This window comes from Macrobrachium rosenbergii, chromosome 15 (assembly GCF_040412425.1).
Source record: "Macrobrachium rosenbergii isolate ZJJX-2024 chromosome 15, ASM4041242v1, whole genome shotgun sequence".
In the NCBI taxonomy this organism is placed as follows: domain Eukaryota; kingdom Metazoa; phylum Arthropoda; class Malacostraca; order Decapoda; family Palaemonidae; genus Macrobrachium; species Macrobrachium rosenbergii.
Window position 1 is genome coordinate 40,087,900 of NC_089755.1, and position 14,924 is coordinate 40,102,823.

Here is a 14,924-nt window from a genome sequence, read left to right on the forward strand (position 1 = left end):
TCCCTTCAGCATGGTAAGGAAGTGTTGAAGAAGTTTAGTGCCCACAGCAACACTTCAATGACCCTAGTGGCTCCTTTTTGGCCACACAAGGAATGGTTCCTGGACCTTCTAAGTGTGTTGGTAGATTATCCAAGGCTTCTACCTCAGAAGAGAAATCTTCTCAAACAGCTGCACTTTCAATGATTTCACCTAGGGTTATCCACTCTCGCTCTGACAGGCTTCAGGTTGTCAGGGAGCTTGTCAGAGCAAAAGGTTTTTCAAGGAAGGCTGCAGAAGCTATTGCGAAGTGTAGGCGACGATCTTCTGCTGCAGTTTACCAGGCTAAGTGGAAAGTCTTTCGGGGCTGGTGCCAAGACAGAAATATCTCCTCTTCTCAGATGACTGTAGCTCAGATTGCAGATTTTTTGCTTTTCCCCAGATCCTTGAAAGGTTTGGCGACTTCAACCATCAAGGGTTACAGGGCGATGTTGAATTCCATCTTCAAACACAGAGGAGTGAACCATCATCAAATCCGGACATAAGCGATTTGATAAAATCTCTGGATACTTGTAAACAAGAAAAGCTTTCTGAGTTAGCTTGGAACTTTGATATAGTTCTCAAATGGCTCTTGAGCCCACCTTTTGAACCTCTGGAATCGGTTTCTCTCAGAGACCTGACAAGGAAGACCCTTTTTCTGATGGCCTTATCTGCAGCCAAAGAAGCTAGTGAGCTGCATGACCTTGATGAGAGGGTAGGTTTGCTCAAGGTGATGCTGTTTGCTTGTTGACCTTAGGATTCATGGCAAAGAATGAAAACCCTGCTAACCCCTGGCCACATTCCTTTTCAGTCAAGAGCCCGTCTTAACATCCTAGTTCAAGTGGATCAAGAGAGAGTCCTCTGCACAGTTAGATTTCTTTGAGGGTACTTAAGGAGAACCAAGGGAGAGCCTTTGGTGTTCAGTTAAAGACCCCAGTCGTCCTTTATCTAATAATGCCTTAACATTCTTTTTAAGGAATGTGATTTCTGAGTCACATTCGAAGATTCAGGAGAATCTCCTGCCTGTGTGTAAGGTCAAGGCACATGAAATTTGGGCAGTCACTACGTTGCTGGCCTTCAGGCGTAATGTATCACTGGCCTCTATCCTGCAATCCACATATTGGAGATGCAAACCAGTGTTTGCGGTGTTCTACCTGTGCGATGTTGAGATAGTATGATGTAATGATAGCTTGGAGAATATTAGTTAGGAATAACATAAATATGAAAGAGAGTAAAAGAAATGAGAGAGAACCATTAATAGACAAATGATAGACGAAGAAAGAAAGAGAGAGAGAGAATAACGATCAAGAATGTTGTGAGTATATAGCCAAAACATTTGCGCGAAAGTAATCTAAGCGCAGCCATTAAAAACTGCCTACCCGTCTCACCTGTGTCCTGACCTTTCAACTTTCACTGGAACCTGAAGACTTCTGGTGACATCATTAGTCCCACCTACAGTAGGAGGAATTAAGTCAATTAATCACACCCAAGAGATGTCGTTAGATAATCTTCGACCAATAAGGACATCTACAAGGCGGAACAGAAGCAATGGTCCGCCTACTGGTGGGATGAACATTTCCTTTGAAGAACCTCCAAGATAGCAAGCTTGAAGAGAGAGAAGCATATAGAGAGGAGAGAGAGAAGAGCTGAGAGCCTTAGGGGAGTGAGGTCGAGAGCCTCACCAGTTGTGGGTACAGAAGAAAGAAAGGCTCATACTTCGATTCACTTAACTTGTATAAATACTGTATATTTTACTAGTGTGTTAATGAAATAAGAAAGCTGCACTGTGTCCTCCTAAGCCTCCTGGGACTCTAACAACGAACAACAAACAAAGCCAGAAATGGTAAAACAACAAATAAAGAAAAAACTCATGACAATATGAAAGATGCAGTACTCTAGGCCTGTACTTCGCAGCTGGCATGGTGTTGGGAGTTGAAGGCTAGGAGGAATGCTTTGTTTTCCTGTATTCACTCTCCTTGAATAAGGATTGTTGTTTTCTTGGGAAGTCTGAGTGGCACTGTGTCGTGAGTGCCATCAGTTTGTTTGATATTATGGTTCTGGTTGAATTTTAACAAGGTTAAAGTGTGGTTTTAAATTTTATCTTTAAATTTTATCTGGTCATATTTTGTTGTATTGCACCCAGGTCTTATTGGTTTGTTAGCTTTGGCAACCTGCAATTGACTATGTTGCAAAGCACCCACTAAAGTGGAGGTGACTCTTGGCTCTACTGCCACACCACTACAGGTCAAGAGGAGCTCTGACCAGAGGCAGTACAGTACCTACCTGCTGTAGCTCCCTCACCAGGTAAGGTTACAACAAGCATTTCACGATGCTAGGTAATTTTGTATTTCAAATTCATCTCCATCTCTTTAGTGATTTTTGAGTAGTTCTTGTTCATGCATCCCACCACCTATCAATGTGGGATTCAGCTATGTGATTATTTGTTAAGTTACTTATATAAAAATGACATTTTCATAATAAAATAAAGTTCTATATACTTACCAAATTATTACATGATCGGAGCCCTCCCTCCTCCCCTCTCATGGGCAGTCTACCTACACCCAAAACAAAAGAGCGCTACCTCGAATTTTGAATTTTGAGCTGCTGTGTAAAGTAGAAACTAATAGCTATGTAATTGTTCGGTAAGTATATATAAAACTTTACTTTATTATAAAAATGTCATTTTTCAGTTTTACTGGTGGTCTTCAGTTTTACTGCTGCACCTTCTCCCCACCCCCCCAGAACAACAGTCCTCCCCTCCCCAAACCTGTCCTAAAGCACCATGGGCATAGAGCATAAGCGAATTGAGCTCTTTAGCTGTGTTGTACCTGTCCTTCCCTGAAAGTGGACAGGGCAGTCTACCTACGCTCAAAACAAAAGAGTGCTACCGCGAATTTTGAATTTTGAGCTGCTGTGTAAAGTAGGAACTAATAGCTATGTAATTGTTCAGTAAGTATATATAAAACTTTATTATAAAAATGTAATTTTTCAGTTTTACTGCTACACCTTCCCCCCACCTCCCAGAACAACAGTCCTCCTCCTCCCCAAACCTGTCCTAAAGCACCATTATAGTTAGAGCAACATAATACTAACCTGACCTTGGGTGCCATCTCATAAAAGGAAAATACAGAAATTCATCTGAACCTGATCTTCCACTTCAGGTTGTAAGTACCAAGGGAGCCAATATCAGCAATGAGCAATGGTCAGATGGGTCATTTTGGTGCATGTTTCCGTATGGGGTAACATGACACTAAAAGTATGAACGCTCTGGACACTGTAAGTCTGCTATTGTTTTTTAGCAGTTCTGTAACTTTTAAGACAATTTGCAAAATCGTCAGGCAAGGCTAGCTGGGTACTTATAGTGCATGCACTTTACAATTGGGAAAAGTACATTTTCCCAATTGTTTTTTCATGGAGTTCTGACTCCTCCCACTTTACCCTCTTGGTAGGTTTTTTGTTAGACACTGGTTGCAATTCATGTAACATAAATGGCAAGGACTAAATACTTTTGTCATAACATTAGCCATCAGTGAATTGTGTCATTCAGTGTATGTTAATGCCATTTCAGCATATATAAACCTGCTTGTTACTTTGTCTCAAACAAATGTAAAAATTTAGAATTTCAGTGTTTCATAACTTACACAAACAATGGTATTTTGCTGGAGATTATGCCTTCTAGTCCCTTGTATCAACTTTGTACAGTACAGTAAAAAGTAATTTTGCCAAGGTGATGATGTGTTTATTTACTCCATACACATTTGCTGGAGGCATCACTCACTACAATTTGATGTTCATTTTATATGGGGAACAGTTCTCATGTTGTTCAATTTTGTTAGGAATAAAGTTGTATTTCATATAAAAATATTGAGTTTATTGTTTTCCACTGATCATTTAATTTGTTTTAAATACTGTATATTGATTTCTCCATTTTACAGCGTTGCCACCATCAAGATTACAATAATGACCTTCAACTCTTTCTACCACGTTCGGTAACTTTAATCCGGGACAAAGTATCAGATGCTGTAAGTGAAAGTATAGAAACTGTCATTATTTGATTGAAAAGTATGCTATGATTTATAGTTACTGTAGAATAATTATATTGAATATACTTTTGGTCATACTGCATACAGTACTATTAAGAAATCAATATAATTTTTACACAGTATATACAGTACTGGTAAGAAATTTAAAATTATTTGTATTCTTAGGCTGTCCACACACTCAGACATGTATGCCAAACTTGTTTTGAACATACACTGCAACTAGTGTATGGTCAAATGTTAGCACTGTACTGTATGTATCAGAGAACTTTGGCATAAACATGTTGGATGGATGAATACCAGACATGGGCAGTCTTTCCAACCTGACCATATACTCTCAAACAGTATGATCATATGCCATGTTGGGCATTTCAGTTAATTTGGGTATTTTGAACCAATTTGGAATTAGTTATGGGAAAAGGGGCAGTGATCAGTGTACAGCATTTGTAATTAGGCAAGAACATACATGAAGAGACCAGATAGGCACATGGCAGGGTTTATACCAGTAGATAGGTCAGATTTTGGTAATACCGACTAAGAGAGAATGAACTTTTAAGGATCTTATTGTACTGAGGCATCACTGAAATAGTATTGATAGGTAAAGAAACATTAGTACAAAAATAACATATCATTGGCCTTTGGACCTTTGTGTTGATGCTCTTCATTCTTCACTTTGCGTATTTTTACATTTTCCGTCAAGGAAACTACCTTTAGAGTAGTACTGTTGATAGATAAAAATATTTCTGACATCAGTGACCTTTGTACCCTTGCAGATACCCTAAATTCTTCAATGAATGTGCTAGATGCTTGGGTGTCTGGCTTTCATACAGGTAACAAAGACTGTTAAGTAAAAAAAGATCCTATATTGTAGCCTGCACCTGAATGTTTCTAGATATCCTACAGCAAACAGCAGCTCCACATACTGTAGTGCGTAACTTAAACCAACCTGTACTTGATACTTAACTTCAGTTTAAGAGATTTATCTAAAAATGTATCTCATCAAAAATGGTAGAGTAGCAAAAATTATTACGATAATGTAGGTGGTAAGTACAGAAGTCTGTCCAGTTGAGTTGTTGCACTACTTGATTTTCTGTAGGCGTTGTTATGTAGGCTGTGCATTATATATTACAGTGCAGTATTGTTTTTCCTATTATATATTACAGTACAGTATTATTTTTCTTCTTTAGTTGATTTTATTTTGTAAATTAATTAGGTGTTTTGAGTATACTCACTACATAGTTTTGCAGAATTTGTGGAGCTAGTCCACCTGAGACATATCCTGTGGTTGTAGGAGGCTCACTTAGTACTGTATAGTTTTTATTTAGCTGAGATGGGAGTTGAATTTCAGTGCTTGCCATATTCATTCCTTCTGGATATTAAAGCATTATTAAATAAGACTGCATCTATAGAATATGAATCTTGTTTGTTTCTTTACTACACCTTCAGCCATTAAGTCCACTTTCACTGCCTTGCATGTCCCAAGAAGCACCATTATTTTGTCCACCATGTCCACCAGACAAAATAATGATCATTCATGAATGCATCCCAAGGACTCACTGGTACATACCAGCTACCTTCCTCATAGTTTGTGTTTTTATAGCACTGTTAACAGTTTTACCAAGCTCCAGCTTTTTACTTGGCCTTCATAGTGTTTAGTTATCATCATTTCTTAATAAAGTATGTATTTTTCCCTATCTATTCATTTTATTGTCTTTTTTAACTTTTCTATCAACTTTTAGTTTGGGAAAATTTAAGTTTAACCATGGCTACTGTCAGGTTTTGTCATTGCTCTCCCTTTATGTATCTCCAGCTTGTATAAGCACTGTTGCTATGAAATTTGTCTTGTCAGGTACATACTTTTGTGTAACTGGGGTATTCCAAATTTTTTACATAAATTTTGTACCTTGTTTTGTATATACTTTTTGGGTATGCTAAGAAGTTGCTTTGTTTGTTATGTGACTTCCGGTTTGTTGTGTGGAAAGTCGTGGTTCATTTTGAAGCTAATAGTAAGGAACTAGTAATAATTCAATATAATGAAAGCTATTGCTTTCATTATTTTTAATAATATTTATTTTATATGTCAGTTGTCTGCCCTCTTGTGTGAAATTGGTACAAATAATGTCTTTTGCCTTTCAACAATGTAAGTAATTTTTCTGTGTATTGTGTCACTCACTGTACAGTGGTATATTGTTTGTGAACTGTGCAGTGGTTTTGTTGTGTGTATTGTGTAATTTTTTGTGTGTGTTTTTTCATTATGTACTGTTAGTATGCATCAGTGAAGCTGTCAGGTTATTTCAGGGATGGCCTGTGGTGCCCTCAAGACTTCACTGGTAATAGACATATACCTGTCACAGCCTGCATTCCTCACCTGAGCTTAAAAGTGAAATGTGTTAGGATATGTCTCTTTTCCTATTAATGACAAGATGAGAGGATGTCCTACAAGTCAAAGGGTGGTAGGTGAGCTGCTATCAACATTTCTGCTCCTTTTATAGTCGAATTGTTTTTGTTTTGCAACAAGAGCTTCTTCTTTCTTGGTTAAGGTGCAGGAGCTACAGGTATCTAGTGATGTGCCTCTGGCCATTTACTCCTTACCTAAATATTTCTTTCTTGCAGCTCCAGCTACACCTGTGCCAGATGCCTGGACAGCCAGCTTGACAGATTCCTTTTGTGCCTGCTTGCTCTGTGCCTATTCATATGGGCCACCAGTTCTACGTTCATGGCTAACTAGTGCCTTTCCTTCTGTGTATATTCTGGTGTCAGTGAGAATTTTCAAGCAGTTGCATGTGACTATTGTTTCCTCCATGTCAAGAGGGATCTAGGACCATCTTTGCTAGGTTAATTCCTTAGCTATGTCAGCATTGCAGCTGCCCTCATCTTTTGCTGTTCATGCTATACTTGCATCGTGTACTCCTCCAGCCATCCCAGCTACTCTTGAGATTCTTTCTATGGTTTGTAAGGCTGTTCCTCTTGTCCTGGCTTTACCTGCCACTGTGTCTTGCTGTGTTTTCACCTTCCTAATACACAATTCCTGTGGAACTCCATGTGCTGAATGCAATTCCAGTTAAGCCTATTCCTCCTGCTGTTTGGTTTATGTGCAATTCTCTTCTACCTCTTGTTCATGTGGAATTGGTTGCATCTGATGCCCCTTCCATGCCTGTAACCCTCCTTGTTATTGTTGCTACGCTTACTTTTGCAGTTTCCTAGATTTAAGGATATGCCACTTCCTATTTCTGTTTGCAGAAGTGTGTGTTCATCCATGGGTTCTTCTGTGGTAGTTCAAGCATAGGTGCACATTGTTCCTAGGAGTATGCTTAAGGAGAGGTTGTCTAGGGATTGAAACTGCCACAATGATGCATATTCCTTCTCAGGCTGTACCTTCTGGCTGTTAAGGACCTGTGTGAATTTCTGTTTTCCTTAGACATCAGATACCTTAGGGTGTGAGACCGTCTTGACTTATTCCTGTTCCTTGAGGCTGTATTGAAGGAGCTTTTGGAGTAGCTCACATCATAAGCATCAGAGTGGTGTTGATCAACTTTGGTGCCTTATCCTCCTCCAGACAGTTTACTACCCCAAGGAGTATTCAATTTTAAGCAAGAGGAACCAAGCTTTGAGTTCATCACCACAGACTGAGATGGCAGGAGGGTTATCATACCTTATAACCCTTGTCAGGTCACTTTCATCAAAGGGGCATCAGTTGCCAATTTACTGAAGGAAAGATGTCTTTGTTTGCTCATGGATTGTTCTTTGGACAGTAGGACCTTGTCTTCAGAGAGTTTGGAATTATAATAGAAGATATGAACAGTACCATGGGTAGTTGCAGTTGTCAGGGTCAGTTACTTCATCCCTTTAATGAAGACAAGTATCCCTGACTTTGCAGATGATAGGCTGTGGGATGTAGGGTCATAGCATGACAGCGAGATAAGGTTGATGGTCTAAAAGCAGGTGATCGAGCAATTCACCAATAGATTTCCAGGATTTTTGCTCTTGTTTTTCTTGTTCCAAAGGTGACGGTTGGCACGACTGATGCACGATCATAGACCTCAGTTTTCTGAAAGAGTACTTGCAGCAAACTTTCATGATGCAGACAGTGGAATTGGCAAAGCATTGGACTTAGAGGGTTTCCTGCCATCCTTGGACTTCAAGGACATTTGCATCTATGTCCCAATCAGTTTGTTATCAAGGAAATATCTTCACTTTGTGACCAGGGAAGGTATTCCAATTTCAAGCCCTGTGTTTCAGTGTGATTGCAGCATTACAAGTCTATACTCACATTTTGGCACCACTGGCATGAGGCTACTGAGGTACTTAGTGGTGGCAGCAATGATGATAGAGTAGTGACAGGACAGGACCAAGAGACTGCTATCCATCATTCAACAGTTTTGATGTCAGTCAGGATGTGGCAGCCCTTGTTTGGTCACCTTGTGTCCTTGGAGAAATTATTACCAGACAGCCATTTCAGGATGAGATCCCTGCAACTTTGTCAGAGTTTACCACGTCAGCTTTGGAAGAAGGGCGTGGCAAGACCCTAGTTACCTGTCACTAGGATTTTCTCGGATTCCTTGACTTCTGTGTTTTGAAGAAAAGATAGTGTCTAGAGAATAAGAATGTGGGCATAATATGATTGATATGTTTGTATGAAAAAACTAGTTTTATCTCTTGAAGCTTGGGACATGTTATTGTGAAGACAAAATTTTTATGAAAATAATTTGGAGGAAGAGCAAAATCATTTTGATCACAAAGTCAGTCTTTCCAACAGCTTGGATTCAACATCAGAGGAGGAAAGGAACATTATTGTGGAGTATATCTCTCCAAGGTAATGCCAAATACTGAAGCTGAGCGACTAGGTCTAAAAGAAGCAGACCAGATACTTTGTGTAAATGGTATCAGTTTTGAAGATATTGAACATGCAAGAGCAGTGAAAATTCTCAAATCTAATCAACACATTGATATGACCTTAAGATTCTTCCCATATGGTTATAAGAAAACATATGAGAAAGTTGGGAGAAGCCCACCTTGAAGCTTAACTCATCAAGAAATCTCATTTTACTCACAACTGAAATGGCATAATTCAGTTAAGAGTGTATCCATGTGATCAGACAGTGCCTGTTGTGTAGACATTGTTACTGGAACATCAAGAGGTGTGGGAATGTGCACCGATGACATGAGGAGTGCAGAAACTACAGACCTCAATGTGGCAACAAAACCATGGACCTCAAGAGTGGCATCAAACGTTATTCCATATAGTTTACCTTGTAATAAATAGCACCTAATGCATTCATTCATCAAATAGCATTCAGTCCATCTATATGCAGTATCAATTTGCATTTAATGTATTAACTAGGGTAAATGTATCAAAGTAGCTTAAAATCTGATTGGAAAATGAATCTAGAATAATCCATACCATAAAGGTAAGAATTTACTTTCAAACAAAACAACAGTTTTGGAAAGTTTATTAAATACATGACTCACCTGGAGTACAATCCAACAATATCCATATTCACATAATTTTCTCTTGTTCAAAGGGCACTACTAAATGGGACTATACCTAGCATAACATGACCACAAGACAGTATAATACTTTCACATGCATTTCCCTGCTTGTAGAAAGTATTTTACTTTCAAAAGGTAAAGTTTTAATGGCAACTTTTATAAGCTGGAAATAAAAAATACTTATGCATGAATAAATAGTTTGTATAAGAGCAAAGTGTAATATATCAGTTTAGTCTCTGCAGCAACATTTACAGCAGTATATACACATATTACAACACAGAATATCATTACACCAGTTCCTAGGAAATTTCAATCATCCTATTTAAGGAGACAAATGTAGAGAAGGTTCCATCCATAACATATGAGAACTCTTTCTCACATCATGTCAAGTGTTGTCATTGTACCCTTAAACTTTTACAAACAGCAGTTAGTCGAAGAAATATATTTTAAAAGCTGTCGGCTAACTGTGATGGCAAGAATGACTTACTCAAGAAGAATTGCTATCAACAGTGATCTTTTATGTAACAACTTGGAATATGCAACTTCCAATCACAAGAAAGGAACGGGAAGAATACAAGTGACCTGAATTAACAGCATTTCTTCATTGTAATCATTCCTTGATACCAGTAAGCCATCCTTGCTCATAAACGTGGATAAATTATTTTGTGAATTGACCGAACCTTCAAAAAAAAAAAATTGTTTCTGTACATTGTTTTCTAATTAGGAAGTTCCAATGTGTACATCAATATAAATCTGCATGATAGGTTTACCTAAGAGTATAGTGTTAATATCAGTCTCAAGAGTACGCAATACCTCTTCACGTTACATGGGAGAACAAAATAATATAAATATAGAGAAACTGAGATCAATCTAAATACGTACAGTACTATACTAATTTCAAGAGGAGAGAGTAACTGTTCCATATAGTCTATAGGGACTTGTGGTATAGTTTCAGATTTATACATGAATGCACTTACATACAAAGTTGACAAAACTGTAAGGGGATATGAAAAATAATGTACAAAACTGTAATAAAATGAATATGGTGGAAAACGTCAAGGATTACTACATGTACAATAAACATTCTAATCTCTTGACTTATTTGACATTTTTAAGAGCAGTAGTTCTTTTGCCAAACCTTTGCTAACAAAATTTGGTCCCGAATTTCAAGGAAGATTCCACCAATGAAATACCTACAGCTTCACAAACAATACAAATAAGAGAATCATGGATACACTGTGAAATGTAACTGTCAAATAAACTGCAGGTTACATTTAGTTATCACCTGTCCCCTGATGATGTTTTATTACTTACATTTGTCAAAATATTTTCTTTATGTATTCTCTAAAATATATACACCCAATTCTCTCATCTTAATACAAGTTGGTCTAAAAGATGACTAAAATAAAATTCAAAATATCACAAAACACACAAATTATTTACATGTCTTAGTTGTGTACCCTTGGAATGCTGAGTGACAGTTCCATGTTCACAACAGTCAAGATTATGCAGAATCTGCGCATCCACAGCCATACTCAACATAACTTACCTGAAGAATAAACGCAATGCAGAGAAGTACAGGTGGGATGAAATGTGGGGAAAATGTGTAAGTTATTTCTCTAGTAACATTCCTCATGAATTTTTCAGAAAACCCTGCACAAGGAGCAGGTGTAGGCAGTTTCTATTCCTAAAACAAAATTCTTATAAATATATATACTATACATATAGCAATGCGCTTGCAATAATTGTTCCTAAGGAGTTTCAATAATTTTGGCTTTCATTAAATGAGCAACTGGTTTATACATTACAGACTAAATCTTAACACACGCAACTTTCTATACTAACAAATAAAATACTTCAATTCTTGCTGACTATTCATTGGTTGAATCTATTAAAACTGCAGCGCTCCTGTGTAGGCCTTAACATGAAAATTTTTATTCAGCTATTATAATCTTGCATTTCCAATGCTGTTTTACGTTAATAATTTGCATGTACAAACCCAAAACTGATTGGAGTAAAAAGCTTCACAAGGAAATTGCCATTTCATTTTGAGGTTGCTGAACTCATTACTACCCGTAACTAAATGGACAATCACGCACTTACCTAATTTCAACTTTTACATGAAACAGGTCATCATCTAAAGCAATCTTTAAAAAGTTCAGATAATCAAACAATGAGACAATACATTTACATCTGGTTGTTATCAGTGTGGGAGAGGATACTTCATAGTAAAGAGCACTGAAAGCTGAAAGTGTCAATCTACTGTACAATAAAAATGTACCAGAACATTCTTTAATGATTCAAAAAAGGATAATGTTAAAATTTCCTCTGATGACTGTCTCCATCAATGGTTGATCAACCTACATATGGTCATTCATTTTTCACTAATGAATATCTCTGACAAAGACTATGAACCTTTGATGCAGCATTGAGTCTACTAGAAAAATGAAAAGTATAAAAAAAAAAATGGAGCTGTTCAACTGTATTTAAGTCTCTTATCACCATGTTAAAACAAGTTATCTATTCTATTAGGAAATATGATCGTTTGATGCAATAACGAAACAGCAAAGCATCACAAGTTCTGTTTCAAATTTTCATGTTCCAAAATTAAGCCCTTGGAAAAATTTTATAAAACATACTTTGCCTATAATGTCAAATAATATAAAAAACAGACTGAAAACAATACAGGACATTTTGTAAAGGACAATACCTTTGACAAAGTTTACTATGACTTAAAATAACTGGCTTTCAACAACAATGCTTTGTTATGGTAAAGGAAGAAGGTGAAAATACGTAAATGAAAAAGTATTAATTCTTGGAGAAGATTGACTCAAATTTAATGACAGATTACAATTTGCAAACCACTATGTAAATTTTGAACAATTTTCTCATGAGACCTTTAACATCATTTTCAAGAAAATTTTTCTCCAAAGCAAACACTAAAGCACTAAAGGAAAATAAGTGAGTTAAATATGAATTATGCAACTTTTGTCACATACCTTACCATAACTTAAGCAACAGCAAACTAATTAACCTCGGATTTACAGCACTTCACACAGGCTCTAAGAAAAATATATGCCTGTAACTTATAAAAACCTAATGCTAACACTGCCTGAATAGGCCATTTTGGTATATACTGGACCCTGTATGGGTGCTGAAGGATGATGCCCTGTTGGAACCTATATGGAGTCTGATAATCTAACTGCCATCATTGCTAACATTCCATTAAGGCTGAATTGTGCTTACCAAAATACCTGTCTTATAAATCCTGTATTAGGGTGGCCTCTGTGTTTAGTTTCAGCATTCTGAAATTCTTGTTGGCCAAATGTTAAAAAATGTATAAAACTTAGTCTGCCACTCACTGTAAGGTTTGCTATTTAGCTACTTAACAGTAACTAACTACACAGCATCAAGAAACAAATATGTAAGATAATACTACCTCTTTTTAAGCTATACTGGCCATTAACTGCACATGGAAGCTCAATAGAGATTACTTCCATCATGCCCTTTTATGAATAAAAAGATATAATAAAAAAATCGCTTGCATACAAAAGCTGTTTTTATCACCGCACAAAAACCCTACAATTAAAATGTACTGTTATCAAAAATCATTTATTGAATGCCCTATTTCTGCAATCATTCAAAACTGAAATTTTTCATGAATACCTCCAAACTAAAATTTTACAGCCTTTGGAAGCAGTGTAACTTGAAGGATTAAGTGACTTACTGTATTGTTTGCAATAGATATTGGAGCCACTTACACTAAATCTGACAAGTGCACTGTTATCATATGGTTCAGAGAAGGACACCTTGAAAAATAACACTTGCCAGATACTGGAGTATCATGATGTACATGGGATGAACTTCTATACTGCTCATAAGCAGAGCACAGCTTTAAAATGAAAAGAAAAAAATAAAGTCCACGTACATAGACAAAACTTGCAGTTTTGGAGTCCCTAACAAACCCTGAAAGGGATATAGCTAGTAAATATCCTCAATACAAGAAAAAATTAAAACTTTTGCACTTCAACAAGCACCATTTAATATCCAGGGGAAGTATGTCTGAGTACATGGCAGCGATAATTTCATACAGAAAATAACCAATAGTTCCTTCAGTTTCGGTTTATCCAAAGTATTGCCTTGATAAGGAAATACGCAACCCCCAAGGTGTACATAATCATCTCTCTGTGTGCCCGCTGCTGTGTGTCCAACTCTAGAGCCATTACACGACGATTAAGACGACCCACTTGCCTCCGTAGCAGGGATACTTCTTCGCTGGGACTGAGGTCTGTTGTAAGCCCTGGTGTTCCTGTATCACGACTGTAAGGAAATTAATAAAAAGTTATATTCCTAAAAAGGTTACCAAATCTTTAATATGATTAGTATCTAGAGCAATCAGTGATATGATTTCAACCTATACAGTACTGTATATCCTTTTACATCTTTGACGCACATGGGTCCTACCTTACTACACATCACATGAAATTTCTTGCTCAATCAAAAAGTCTGCTTGGCCTACTTACCCAGTAGAAATATACGTGTTACAATTGTGCGGTAAAACTGTTGGGGCTAAAGCAGGGGTGCTACCCTCTTTTTCATCACTGGGGGACAAGTCTTCAGCAGCACTTGGATACGTGTAACTGTCCAATGTTATGCTTCTTGGAGGGGTCTGAAATTGTATTATTATAAAATATTTTTTTCAATAAATACAAAACTTATACTTGCACCTATGCACCTGGTTAAAAATAGAAACATTTAATAGCTAATTAGACTAGTTGAGACCTCCTCCATATCTAGGAGGGAGTTGCATGTCTTGCTGGTCAAGTGCTCAACTCCTTGATACCTGTGAACATGAGAAGAGTACCTCATGGAGTTTTGAGAAGAGATTACCATCATTAAACAAAAGACTTGTATATATGTAACAGATTATTTATTTTGTACAGCACATGTATTCATGCAAACAACAAATCTCTTCTTTAAAAACAACATAATGCCCTGATTCTCAAACTCCCGCAGGGGTGTACTGCTGTCAGTGCACCTCATGCAGTGCACTGTAGGCACCATTAAAGGATGTTTGCAGTGGCCCTTTTGGCCCATAGCTGCACCCACTTTTTAGCCTTTTACTTTACCTCCATTTCCACTTCCTTTCTCCAATCTCTACCTATTACAGTACTTCATAGTGCAACCTGAGGGGTTTTCTCCCAGTTCTACCAACAGATCCTTGTACTTCCACCTCCTTTATTTTCTGGATCTCTTTATCTTGCTGTCCAACTACTTCAACTCCCTCTTTTCACTTGTCTTACGTGCTGAATGGCCAAAAATGCCCCAGTGCTTGGCATGGCAGCCTAAATTTCATAAATTACTGATTCTCAAACTCTT

The 14,924-nt window shown here is 37.4% G+C and overlaps 2 protein-coding genes across 12 annotated transcripts in view; one reads left to right on the forward strand and one right to left on the reverse strand.

Annotated features, from left to right (window-relative positions):
- Nucleotides 1-13,071, forward strand: part of LOC136846585 (PDZ domain-containing protein 11-like) — a 34,350-nt gene extending 21,279 nt beyond the window's left edge. Inside the window, exons 2-3 of the mRNA XM_067117450.1 lie at nt 3,951-4,037; nt 8,812-13,071. Coding sequence (XP_066973551.1) covers nt 3,951-4,037; nt 8,812-9,072 — 348 coding nt within the window. The 3' untranslated portion in view covers nt 9,073-13,071. The remainder of the gene's footprint in view (nt 1-3,950; nt 4,038-8,811) is intronic.
- The window catches only part of Tango11 (transport and golgi organization 11), a 78,541-nt gene continuing 73,106 nt past the window's right edge, over nt 9,490-14,924 (reverse strand). For all 11 annotated transcript variants that reach the window (XM_067117443.1, XM_067117447.1, XM_067117445.1 and 8 more), the window contains 2 exons: nt 14,069-14,214; nt 9,490-13,865 (listed from right to left, as the gene is read on the reverse strand). In XM_067117443.1, coding sequence (XP_066973544.1) covers nt 13,658-13,865; nt 14,069-14,214 — 354 coding nt within the window. In that variant the 3' untranslated portion in view covers nt 9,490-13,657. The remainder of the gene's footprint in view (nt 13,866-14,068; nt 14,215-14,924) is intronic.